At 47.8% G+C, this 13235-nt stretch overlaps 1 protein-coding gene across 3 annotated transcripts in view; it reads left to right on the top strand.

Annotated features, from left to right (window-relative positions):
- The window catches only part of Dzip1l (DAZ interacting zinc finger protein 1 like), a 43980-nt gene extending 31497 nt beyond the window's left edge, over nucleotides 1-12483 (top strand). For 2 of the 3 annotated variants that reach the window (XM_031344746.1, XM_031344747.1), the window contains exons 12-17: nucleotides 1687-1832; nucleotides 2959-3151; nucleotides 5425-5641; nucleotides 6022-6212; nucleotides 8947-9086; nucleotides 10933-12483. In XM_031344746.1, coding sequence (XP_031200606.1) covers nucleotides 1687-1832; nucleotides 2959-3151; nucleotides 5425-5641; nucleotides 6022-6212; nucleotides 8947-9086; nucleotides 10933-11097 — 1052 coding nt within the window. In that variant the 3' untranslated portion in view covers nucleotides 11098-12483. The remainder of the gene's footprint in view (nucleotides 1-1686; nucleotides 1833-2958; nucleotides 3152-5424; nucleotides 5642-6021; nucleotides 6213-8946; nucleotides 9087-10932) is intronic. The other variant, XM_031344748.1, reaches the window with a different exon arrangement.
- The last annotated feature ends 752 nt before the right edge of the window (nucleotides 12484-13235 follow it).

The following is a 13235-nucleotide window of genomic DNA, read 5'->3' on the forward strand; positions in this document are numbered from 1 at the left end:
AGCCAGGGCTATACAGAGAAACCCTGTCTCGAAAAACAAAAACAAAACAAACAAACAAACAAACAAAAGGAAGGTTGAGAACCACTGCCCTACAGGCCCAGAAGAACAACTCCTGGGATCCCTCCCCCAACCCCCCATCACCATGTCCTGGTCCTCTGTAGCAGTTAGCACGTTTGATTATAACTACTCGTTTTCCTACCCATGGACCAGTATTTCTCGAAGTATGGTATGTGACTCACCTGCATCAGAATCCCCCGTGAACAGGAATATATAGATTCCAGGACCCTTCCTAGAGACACGTGTTGTGGTCCAGGAATTGTTTCACACACCACATCAACACTGATCTCAGTCAGGCAGGGAGAGTTTATTGAGCATACACCCAGGACTGGTAGACCATGGCCATGGTCCGGATTTGGGAACTGAACCATGACACTGAGTTAAGAGTCTACAGGGTTTTTAAGCCCTGAATCCAATATCTGTGCCAAGTTGTTTCACCAACCAGCATTTAGGGATAGGGGATTTCCTTAGGAACATGTCTTTGTTTTACACTTATTCTGTTTCTGTCGGATGGGGTATTCAACTGTGGCAGGGGACTTGCCTTGCCTTAACTTGTCTACGAAGATGGAACTTGTCTAACATCCATATCTTAACTTGCCAACCAGGATGTCAGTTATCTATGTATATGCCTCTTTCTGCCAAGTAAGATGTCAGTTCCCGGGGCGGCCCTGGGAACTTAAACTTTATTTGACCACTACTCAAAATGGAAGTCTTAATCCAAATCATTTTTTAATATTGGCGCAGGTGTCTCTTTTATTTTGTGGTCCATCTCAGGGGCAGCTTATAAAGGCAAACACCATATACTTATACATAGGTGCAGGAATCACTGTTGGGTGGTTGGTTCGGGTCGAAGCTTATTGTGGGTCACTATACAAAACAGTTCTCCTGACTCTGTCGTGATTGGTTTCCAAGGGCTCAGAACATAATAGAATATATAATCAATCTTGGCATTAGAAAGTTTCCTGGTAACAGCAGAACCATATGAGAAAGTTTCCTCATAATGGCAGACTAGATAACTGTTACACTTTATCTAGTCCTTAACATTTTACCTAGGTCCCGATAAAATAAATGGAGTTGACTTGGGAGGGGCCAGGTATGTGCATTTTTAGGTCAAGTAATTCCAATACATACTACACCTAGAGAGGAAACTTGAGGGGAAGATATTACCAGATCTTTAATCTGGTTTAAACCCAGGGTTTAATCGGGTTCAGAACAGGACCAGCTTCAGTGGTGGCAGAGAGTTCAGTGGCAGGAGATGGTATCAGGTGGAGGCTGGGCTGAGGCTGGAGCTGGGCTGGCGTCTGAGGCCAGAGCGGAGCCCAGGGAAGAAGTTGTTTTCAAAGCTCAGTTCCAAACCAAACGCTATGAGTTCACCTGTTCCAAGCCTGACTGAGCCTAGACCTTCGAGGTCGAGAATGGCAGGAGATGGGAATATAGGTGTGTGGACAGTTTGAGACAGTGATACCCAGAAGGAAAAACCCTCTCATCCTCTGGCCTATGGATGGGAGCATCGGAACGGTCTGCTCTCAACTCACTCTGGAGATAGGAGTCACTGTGAGGTTCAGCAGGGCTCTGGGGATGCCGGTCTCAGGAGGGAGTTCTGACCTTGCTTACTGTCTCCTCCTGCAGAGCTGGAGGCCTCCAGTGAGGAGGAGCAGCAGGAGCGGCGGAAGGTGTTAGCAGCTCTCAGGAACAACCCTACTTGGCTGAAGCAGTTCCGGCCCATCCTAGAGGACACCCTGGAAGAGAAGCTGGAAGGCATGGGGATAAAGAGGGTCAGTTCCTGGGCCACTGTTGAGCTAGTCATTCGATTTTGTGCTTAAAGACAGGGGCTTGCTGTGCAGCTCGGGCTGGCCTTGAACTCACACCAGCCTCCAGGGAACTGGAATTAAGGTAGTGTGACTACGCTAGGGACTGTTTCAAGGGCTGAGACTTACAACAAAAACCCAAAGTGTTGTCACCTAGAGAGGTGGTTTACTGTTCTTTACGTTGCAGGGTCAGTTGTTTCTTCCTGTGCTCACTGGTGTCTGGGCAGCTTCTGTCAGTTCTCAGACCCGAGAGGTCTCTGCTTTTTTCTCCTCTGAGTCTTTGCTCCTCTCAATGTTCTCCACTCATTGGCTACTTTTCCCTTTACATCTCTTAATGAGATGACAGAGGGCAGTCAACTGGTCTATGGACCAGTCCAATTTGCATGAATGACTGTCCCAGTCCACTATCTATGTGTGGAACACGTGGCTGTTCCTGGATGTGTGTGGATATGGGCTCAGAATAGCTGAGCATCATAGCATTGAACATAACATTCGCTTTTCAACGAGTATGATTGGAAACACAAGGAAAACAACCGCAGACAGCTTAGGTTTAGTTTTGCCAAAATGCTCATCGAGATTGCTCTGTCCTCACCTGCTGCTTAATCCATGCCCCGGTTGTATTTGATCAATCTTCACCTGGGGTTCGGATGCCTCCCAGATCCTCTCCTGGGCTCTGGGTGGGTGGCTGAAGCCCTGGAAACGTCTAGAGGTACACACTGCTGTTTGTAGTCCAGTTTTCCAAACACCATTAAGCAGGGAAGAACACAGTAGCACCAGGAGAGGTGTGATGCGAAGCAGGCCACGCTCTCACCCTGGGTTCAGTTGTATGCTGGGAAAGGCCCATCCAGGTCCCTTACTGTGTGATCCAGGATGCAGCTCTTTGCTGAAGCCCATGGAGTGCCTGGTGATAGAACTCCCAAACCCCGAATCCTGAGAGTTTCTGCTGTGTGTGAAGCTCACCCTCTCTATTCTCACATCACCTCCTCCTACATAACACGCCAGGCATCAGTCACAGTGGCTCTCTGTCAGCAGCTTCAGGCAAAGGAGGAGGGAGCCTGTGTATGCAAAGGTGAATTTGCCTTGTCTCCTCTAGGACACAAAGGGAATTTCAGCTCAGACTGTCCGGCGCCTGGAGCCCCTGCTGAGAACCCAAAGGGAGCAGATAGCCCGAAGCTTCCGAGAATTTCCCAGTCTGAGGGAAAAACTCAACAAGGAAGTGAGCAGCAGGGTGAAGAAGAGATGGGAGAGTACTGCTGTGGTGTCCCAGCCAGATGGCCAGCCTCCGGGTAAGCCGAGGGCAGGCCTTGCCTTGAGACCATGACCTGAGGGGAGGATTCCACAGTGCCTGAGGTGGAGGGTGCTGCTCCTCCTTCCATCAGGACGCTTCTCTGATGAGCTGAGCCTGTGGGATCCTCAAGGGTAGGGTTGGGTTGAGACCTTCGTGCTTTGGGTGGAGGATTAACGAATGCCCAGGTTCCCTCATGTCATTTCCTCCACTGTGGGTGTGCACGGCCAGCAGGTTGCCAATCCTGTCTCATGTCCGGCAGCTCAGAGCTGAGCTCTTAGTGCAACTAAAGTTTTCCAAGGGCAGCATGGATATCTCTGGGGACATTAGAGATGATTGTCATTGGTACATGGACCAATTGTTTTACAACTTATTGTTTTTCGATACATGATTTGGGAAAAAATTCCTGGCATAGCAATCATGTTAGGTAATAGAATTATTTCTTACAAATATATAAAGTCAGTATTTTACGTGCTATTACTTGATGCAACGTGTTAAAGAGATAACAGGGCAGGTAGTATAAGAATATGGTAAAAATGATGTGGTTATCTGAGAAACTCCATCTCAAGTCAGTCTTACCTTACTTAACCTTTCTAAAGGAAAGACAGTTTTAGGACTTGCAGATATCTCTGACGGAGAGGTGGCTCTCCTGCTTAGATCTGAACTTGTATTCCTTCCCTCATTAGCCCAAATGTCCCTACCCTTAGGACAGTATATGCTTTGCCTCACTTCGTGCCAGGACCTGCCCTGTCACATGAGAAAGCAATGGGGACTGATGGGAGTCACCCAGACCCAGGAGTGCTGGACACACAGGCGAGGCAGGACAGGAAGCCTGGCACTGTCCTGTCCTCAGAGTCCTGGCTCTCGGGGTGTCTGCTGTTTCTTTTAGGCGTCAGCTCCCCCCCATTGCTCTTGTCAGAGAGCCAGGAGGAAGCTTCTCTTTTCTCTATCATCCCTTCCCTAGCTTTGGGGTTCAAGTCCTTGACTGTGAGAAGAGATAGATTGCATGACACTGTGTGGATCTTTCCTTCCTGCTCTGAGTCCACTTCCCCTCCCATTCCCCTCGAGCCCTGCAGCAGTGCTCACCTCCACCTGCTTAGAGTCCAAGGGGTTCTCAATATGTGGGTCATGAACCCTTTGGGGGTCAAACGACACTTTCCCCAGGGGGTGGAATATCAGATATCCTGCATATCAGATATTTGCATTACGATTCATAACAGTAGCAAAAACATAGTTATGAGATAGCAATAAAATAGTTGTATGGTTGGGGGTCAGCACCACATGAGGATCTGTATTGAAGGGTCCGAGGCATCAGGAAGGTTGAGAACCGCTGGCTTAGATCACGCGTCTTTCTTGGGAGCTCGCTGCAGGATGCGGTGGCAGTTGGCCGACCAGGTTTGCATCTGCCCCTTTGTTCTGTGGAGCTGAGGGCACGTTCCTTCATAGCTCAAAGTCTCTGTAAAGCAGGAGAATCAGTGTCTGAAGATGCACCCAGGGGTCATACAGATCTATGCAAAGAGCTCCGCGTAGTGACTGGCACACACGCACACACACACACACACACACACACACACACACACACACACGGTAGCTGGAAGCTGTTCGTTCCTCTCTGCACGCTTGTTTGCCTTTCACCTTTCTTCAGCTTGCCCCTTCCCACTTAGGAATAAACAGATTCTCTGAGAGCAGTGTATCGCAGACATTTTTGACCTTGAGCTAACAGCAGTAAGAAACACTTCTCGATGAACTCAGTGCATACATGTAAGTTTCATGGAAAGCACTTCAGCTCCCCGAAAGGCACTTCTTCTCCAGTTTGCTTTCCATGAATAAACATCACCGGGCACCCTGTCTCCCAGTGGGTCCCAGTGCAATGTGGAAAACAGAGGGGGTGGTCTCTGATTGCCTGCTTTGGGCACAGCAACCTTGGCTACGAGTTGAAAGATCCTGGTAGCTCTTGGTAGTCATGTAGTCCTGCAGCGACCTCTAGTGGCAGCAGGGTCTTCCTGCAGGGCCTCTTGCGTTTAAGGTTGTGAGTAGTCAAGGCTGTGAGCAAAGTCGGCCTGGGTTCTCAGACTGGCTGACTTCTCTGGTCTTCTGTAATGATGGCTGACCCTGAGACAATATTCTCCCGGCATTTGACGAAACTAGATCTTTGTCCTAGCCGAGGCAATGGTCAATGTATTAATCGTCTCTGCTGTGTTAGACTTTCTTCTACATTATTTTGGGACTGCAGGCTCGGCGTTGACACATTTTGTGTCCTTTCTGTATTTCTAGTCAAAAGCCAGCGGATCACACCAGCCACAAAGGAGGTCCGGCCAAAGACCAGGGCCCTGACTGTAGCACTGCCATCCAAGCCAGCAGGGCCTTCTACTCCAGCTCTTCAGAGCCACAGCAGTCATGGCCCCGGCCTCACCCAGGTGTCCACCCCAATTCCACGCCCCCGAGTGCATGGACCCTCCAGTACCCCTGTTTCCCCTGGGCCTGGGCTGAGGTGAGCTCTAGACTTTGGCCTCCTGTAGGGTTGGGGGTGGTGGTGCTTAGCCTCAGGCAGCCTATCCTAGACCCTTACAGAGCTCTGCGGTACAGGGGAGGGAGGGAAGGGGACAGACACGCACCTAGGAGGTGCCTCAGGTAGTATTATTCCTCATGAGCTTCTGAGAAGAAGAGACTAGGAACCCAGGCAGGCCTCCCCTCCCCTTCCCATCTCTCATTCCAACCCTCTGCTGAGGTGGAAGGGTGGGGCCTCAGGCTCTGTGAGCTCTATGCTTTGCCTGAGAGAGGAGCTGGGTTAGCTTTCAGCAAACCAGAAAGGCAAAGTCTGGCTTTTAAGTATTTCTTTCTGGCCTATGTTCCCTTCATTTTGTCTCTCAGCAGCACTCCGCCGTTCAGTTCTGAAGAAGAGCCAGAGGGAGACGTTGTGCAACGTGTGTCTCTGCAGCCTCCTAAAGCTCTTTCTAGGTCAGCACCCAAGCCTGAAGACAACTGGGGCTGGTCTGATTCTGAGACCTCAGAAGAGAGTGCCCAACCTCCTGGGAAGGACTCAGGCGGGCTGGCTTCGTCAGGTGAGTCCTTCCCCAGCTCCGGTTTCTCCGTGCCCTGGATGGTGTTTCTAGTCAGGCATCTCTTCTTTGTGTCAGACTTGCCAGGAGCCTTGGATGGGGTCTTCTTTTACTCCGTGTTTGTGTCATTGGGTGTATAAATGTTGGAGGTCTGGGGAGCCCCCTCACCTCCTTTGTGTTTCATGGTCTTACCAGCAGAGCAGACCATCTAAGGCATAGCTCCCTTTGGGGGCTATATGGGAGAAATGGCTAGCAGAAGGTAGCCAGAAGCCTCGAACGAGCCTCCACCAACAGCCTTTGGGCCGCAGTACCAATTTATCTGTGTAGGAAAGAAAATGTTGTTCGGCATTTGCTTCAGAGACAAACAGGATGCCAGCTGTTGATGAGAAGGGCTTTATTGAGACTGAAGCTAAGTTTTCCAGAAGTTGGAGTAAACTGTTCTTTCAACGTACCATGCTCTATCTTGTAGGGTATTATGATGAGGAGTTGAACATTCCTCTTCTCTTCTAACGGTATCTGCTCCCAGCCTTTCAAGGCTCCCTGATAAAGCCCACTGAAGGAAGTGGTGCCTCTGCTTCAGGTTGTGTTTCTCAGCCCAGGTTGAGCTGGACAATGTAGGGCTTACAGTTTTGGCTTTGCAAAGGAGAAGCGAGGGGAGCCCTGGGGTTTGCAGTCTGTGAGGGCTTATCTTAATGGAGTCTACAGTGCTTCTTCATGCCTGCAGCATAGTCCAAGCCTGTCAACCTGTTAGAAGCCACCAGGGTTAGCTTTCTGGATGGAGGCTTGCTACCTTAGCAGGTGGACTGATAGGTGGCAAAATGATGGAGCTGGGGAGTGGGGGGTGGAAAGTCACACATCTACTGATACAGTTTTGGCTCTGTTACTCTCTGCTTGACCTTTTGCAAGGCTTGGGTTTCTTTGTTGTAAAATGACATATTTTAACAAGACAACTCATAAGGGAGTCAAGCAACTCAGTGCTTGGCACAGAGTAGGAATTTAATAAACATTTCTGTCTTTTTTGGAATTTTCTTTTCTTTTCTTTTCTTTTTTTTTTTTTTCGAGACAGGGTTTCTCTGTATATCCCTGAACTCACTCTGTAGACCAGGCTGGCCTCGAACTCAGAAATCCACCTGCCTCTGCCTCCCAAGTGCTGGGCTAAAGGCATGCACCACCACTGCCCGGCACATTTCTATCTTTTAAAGACACATTTTTAATTATGTGCAAGTCTGTGTGTGGGTATGTGCAAGTGATGCATATGTCTGTGGAGACCAAAAGAGGGAGTTGGAATCCTTGAAGCTGGAGTTGTAGGTGGTTGTGAGCTGACGGATGGCAACCAAACTCAGGTCAGATGGGCTAGACCCTCTTCACAGCTGAGCCATTCAGCCCATTCAGCCCTGGTAGCCACAATTACCAATCATCCAAGGGCTGTTCCAGCTCCAAAAGTCTGCAGCGATTCTTAGCATTTGAATCCAGGGAGCTGGGTGATGTTCATGCTATGCTTCTCGGTCATCTTGGTCTTCCCATGAATCTGAGTTACTGGTTAACGCCTGTTTCCTGCATGGAATTCACAGGAAGTTGTTCCTGTGATACTAATATTTGGTCTCTGTGTTTGTCTGTGGATGGAGGTGTCGAAGAGCAGGAGACGCTCTTACAGTACGGTGACTGAAATACCCAAGAACAGCATAAAGAGAGAATTGTTTACTTTGGTGCTTGGTTTCTCCATCCATCACTGAAGGGGGTCTCTGGAGCAGATCATATCCCAGCAGACAGGAATCCAGAGAAAGGGGTACAGGGAAAGGCCAGAACATGCCCACAGAAAGCTACAACTTCCCACCTTCTACCTTTCACCACACTTCCAAAATGTCACCCCAGGATGAATCTATCAGGGGGTTGATCCACCAATCCACTGATCAGATCCGAGCCCTTACAACCTAACTGCCTTCGATAATGTCTCACAGGTACGCCCCGAGGTGCGCTCTACTGATTCCCTAGGCCATTCCCAATCCAGTCAACTAGACAAGATTAACCATCACACATTGCTTGACATGCCAATCTCTGTAGTTCATGAGTTACAGAATTCCATGAATTAAACAGAAGGCTGCCTCTGCCTTGAATTCATTAGAGGGACGATCTCTCTAAACCTCCACCAGCAGCCATATCATAACTTAGCACAGTTATATGATGAAGACATTATCTATCTATCTATCTATCTATCTATCTATCTATCTATCTATCTATAATCTATCTATCTATCTATCTATAATCTATCTATCTATGTATGTATGTATGTATCTATCTATCTGTAATCTATCTATCTTTCTTTCTATCTATCTATCTATCTATCTATCTATCTATCTATAATCTATGTATCTATCTATCTATGTATCTATGTATCTATGTATCTATGTATCTATCTATCTATCTATCTATCTATCTATCTATCTATCTATGTATCTATCTATGTATGTATGTATCTATCTATCTATCTATCTATCTATCTATCTATCTATCTATCTATCTATCTATCTATCTATTGATCTATCTAAGCCTCTTGAAACCAGGCTAGACCTTCTCTGTCTTTTTTTCCGTCTCTGGGGGAGGGGAGGTGCTAATCCTGTCTTTTTCCTCTTGACTCTCTATCCATCTGTCCACTCTGGAGCCTGGATGTGGCCCAAAGGGCCTAAGTGTTCGTTCCCCATTCTTCTTCCACTGACATGGCTACTTGTCCCCCATCCAGGAACACTGGTGCAGTCGATTGTCAAAAACCTCGAGAAGCAGCTTGAAACTCCAGCAAAGAAGCCTTCTGGAGGGGTCAGTATGTTCTTAAGGCCCAATGCTGCCCTTCAGAGGTCTTCCACATCAGCAAGAAAGTCTCAGGTAAGGATGCTTGAAGATAGCTCTATATCCCGTAGAGAGCTGGCGCCAAGTGTAAGGGCTCTGGAGTGAAGGGCTGGGGAAAGACCGAGCAAGTATCAGTTTGATGTGTCCTGAGGAGGCCATTGCATGTGACATTGTCTCCTTTGTGGCCATATACATAGAAAGATGACCACTTTGGATTTTTTTCCCCTGGTGGCCAAGTTTAAAAAGCCCTTTGGTTCATTCTATAAGAACTTCCTGAGGAGGGTTAGTTCCTAGTCTCCTACCCCCGGGACCCTCCTGTTGAGGTTGCTATCTTCCTGTGCTCTCTCTTGCATAGTCCAGGTCTCCCCGGCCCTCACTTCACACAAGATCCCAACACAGGGCTGGATGTAAAAGCACTGTCCACCAATGGCAGGCATCGGATTGGTGCCGCACAACACATCAGATGGAGAAATGTACACCTTTGTCCCAAGTATTGAAGGGAGGCGGTGCCTCACCATTACACCTCCTGATGGCCTGGCCTTTCTCAGGCTATAGGTGCCATGGGATTTGCAGACTTAGCACCCACTTGAGCACCAGATTCTTTGTGCAACCCTCTCCCTCCATCAGGGAACAGCTGCCACTTTCTGTTATTTTCTAGGGTAGAAATTCTTTTTACTTCACTTCTTTCAACCAAAAAGGGTTTTTTTGTTTTTTGTTTTTGTTTTTGTTGTTGTTGTTGGTTTTTTTTTGTTTTTTAGATAATTATGATGTTGCCCCAATCAACAACAACAACAACAACAACAACAACAGCAGTAGTAGTAGTAGTAGTAGTAATAGTAGTAGTAGTAGTAGTAGTGAGCAGTTGTCTTTTTAGTGTTATTGATGGCACTGTCACCTGCTAGGCAGGCTGTCATTGAGCAACCCCCTTAGTCCCTCACTCTTTCTTTTATAATAACACTGTTTTATAATAACCTACTTTTTTTTTTAAATCACACAATCTTGGAGTTTATGTAAAGAGCCCCAAGTTCTCCTCTTCTCCATTCAGAAAGAGCACCAATAGGCAAAACAGGTGGAGGAAGGTGCTGTCTGGGCCCTGGATGTGACTATCTTCTTACACGCCAGGATGAAATATACATGGGATGTCAAAACGCAGGCCCAGGCAGCCAGCGGAGGTACATGGACGGGAACTCCTGGCCCAGGCTGTTACTGTAGTCTGGATGTAGTCTAGCCCCCCAGCAGACATCAGTCTTCCCATTGGCTGCAGCCCAGACCCATTCCAGAGCTGTTCCATTGCTCCCCAACTCCTCTCACATTCATTGTTTACCAGGCAGCTCTGAGGAAAACCTGTGAGGAAAGGTCCTTTCAATTAAGGCATCTCAAGAGCTTCAGAAGTTCAAGGCTCTGGGCTTCCAATTCTGTCGATGTGAGGAGTTAAAACATCTGCATCTAATATTACTCCCATTTACCCTTTTATTAGATACTGTGTTGGCTTCATCTTGGAGCCCATGTAAAGATCTCTACGTTCTTCCTCTGTTGTGAATGAACATTAGCAGTCTAACATGGATAGATGATACTGTGAGCATGTGTGCTGCCCAGGTTTAAATGCAAGCATGGACAACCAGGGTGACACATGAACCTCTCCAGGGTGCTTGCCTTGGCCTTGCGTGGTCTAGTATCCTCGTTAGGATACTAGAGGGTTCCATCACTGTGGCCCTGAGTCTCTGGAGTAGGTTTTCAGATGCAGAGAGCTTGAAAGGTAGGGCAAGGAGTCTCCTCTCCCAGTTGCTCTCATTTCTATCATCACTTCCCCCTGTTTCTGACCTCTCTGCCACCTTCCTGCATTTAACAATGTCTATTTTCTTCTCCTCTTCTATCTCTACAGCTTTCAGAAGATGAGAGTGACTTGGAGATCTCGTCTTTGGAAGATCTCTCCCATGACCTGGGCCAGAGAGGAAAGCCAAAGCCTTTGTCCCACTCGAAGCTCCCAGAAAAGTTTGATGCCAGCCCTTGGAGCTCTGGGTCACGACCCAGGATTCCTGGCTGGTGATTCTGCCTAGGTTTGCCGGAGGGTTTAGCCTTGTTTCTTGGTTGGTCTCACCCAAATGGAAGAGGCTGTCAGGCCTCCCGCTCCCACTAGCAGCCAACTACTACTTTAAGTCTGGGCTGGATGTGGGGATCATGAAGAGAAGCAGAAGAGTAGACAGCCGGGACCTCTACGCATTCCCTGACCGCTACCCCAAACGGCTGGGTCCTAGCGCTGTGTCTTGTGTCAGTGTGAGAAGGATGGTAGCAGGGCTTCTAAGTGTTTCTTTCATGATACCCGCATCCAGCCCAGACTTAAAGTAGTTATTGTTTCTAAGTTTTTGTAATCTGCAGGTCAACGTGGAGTTGGGTCCTGAGATAGTCTATGGTGGAGTCTCTAGCTTTTCACTACTGACTTGGGGTGCAGACAGAGGTAGGAGGTACAAAGTGCCTGCTGCCAGGGCCAGGCATAGTAATCGATTGCTGGGTATTAGAGTGCTATGGTGGTATGGGGGCGGTTGGTTGCCCTACTTTCATTTTTGTTGCTGTGATAAACCCTCCGACCAAAAGCTCCTTAGTTAGTTAGTTAGTTAGTTAGTTAGTTAGTTAGTCAGTTAGTTAGACTTTGTTAGTCTATGACTGCAGGAGTTGAAGGCTGGAATGTGGAAGGTAGGCCTGCTTACTGTTCCACACAGCACTACCTCTGACCAAGGAATTCACTTTCATAGCCAGAGAACCATGTTAGGGACCATAGAGGATACTGCTTGCTAACGGTAGCTGTACGCACTCAGCTAGCTTACTTAATACAGTTCAGGACCGCCTGCCTAGGGAATGGTACTGCCCATAGTAGGCTGGGTTCTCCTACATCCATGAACAATCTAGACAGTCCCTCACAGACATTGCTCTCAAAGCACTTGCTCTATGGAGAATCTCGGTTGTGACAAATAGATATTTGAAACTAACTAGGACACTATTCCACCCAGCCTTGGATGACCTTGGAGAAAGCCTCAGAGTTGCATTGCCTGGTGGAGCTTGGTCATGGACAATAAAAAAAGAGAGCAATCTGGATGAAGCCTCTTGTCCTTATAGAACCACAAATTTAATTTTAGAGATCGTTTCTGGATGAGTTTTTTATATATTGACTGTACTTTTAGGCAGAGAGGGGTTGTTTTTTTTTAAATTAAAAATTTTTTTTTTTTTGAGACAGGGTTTCTCTGTGTGGCTCTGGCTGTCCTGGAACTCTCTCTACAGACCAGGCTGCCTTTGAATTCAGAGATCTGCCTGCCTCTGCCTCCTGAGCACTGAGATTAAAGGTGTGCGTAGTGACATGTGGCTTAAATTGTATTTTTTTAATATGAATATTTATTTATTATAGTGAACATTTAAATATAATGATGTATATACCTCTTTATTATGCCGTTCTCTGTTATTTTTTCAAGCTTTGAGGAGACTGAGGGTGGTGAAGAGGGAGTGAAGCAGTTGCTGCCTCAGTTGTACCAGCTTAGGGCCTTTGGGATGCAATGATCAAGGTGTGGTAAAGCAGCCAGTTTTACTGAGGCACTTCACCTGGGCAAGGCAAAGGTGGCCAAGATGGGGTCTGGCAGAGAAAGATTGCCGAGTGGAAAAATCCAAAGGGCATGTTCCAGTCAGTGCTCTATTGCTGTGAAGAGACACCATGATTGTGGCCAGTCTTATAAAGGAAAACATTTAATTGGGGCTGGCTTACAGTTTCAGAGGTTCTGTCCATTGTCATCATGGTGGGAGCATGAGCATGAAGGCAGACATGGTTCAAGCAGCAGGAAGAGAGAGGCACTGGGCCTGGCTTGGGCTCTGAAACTTCAAAGCCCACCCCCAGTGATATACTTCCTCTAACAAGGCCACACCCCATAATCCTTTCAAATAGTACCACTCCCTGGTGACCAAGCATTCAAATCTATGAGCCTGTGGGGGCAATGCTTATTCAAACTACCACAGGGCAGAAACAGGGAGAACCCAGACAGCAATGCAGGGCTCTTGCAGGAGAGCTACAGAGCCAGGACTGCCTACTCTGGAGTCCCCATGTGGCTGAGCTTGCCAAACCTTCGCAACTACACTGTGCTTTGTCATTGGCTGGGGGAATCCTGGGGTCTCCTGAGACCTCAGCTGAGTGTGGTTGCACTCTGC

This window comes from Mastomys coucha, unplaced genomic scaffold (genome assembly GCF_008632895.1).
Source record: "Mastomys coucha isolate ucsf_1 unplaced genomic scaffold, UCSF_Mcou_1 pScaffold23, whole genome shotgun sequence".
Taxonomy (NCBI): Eukaryota; Metazoa; Chordata; class Mammalia; order Rodentia; family Muridae; genus Mastomys; species Mastomys coucha.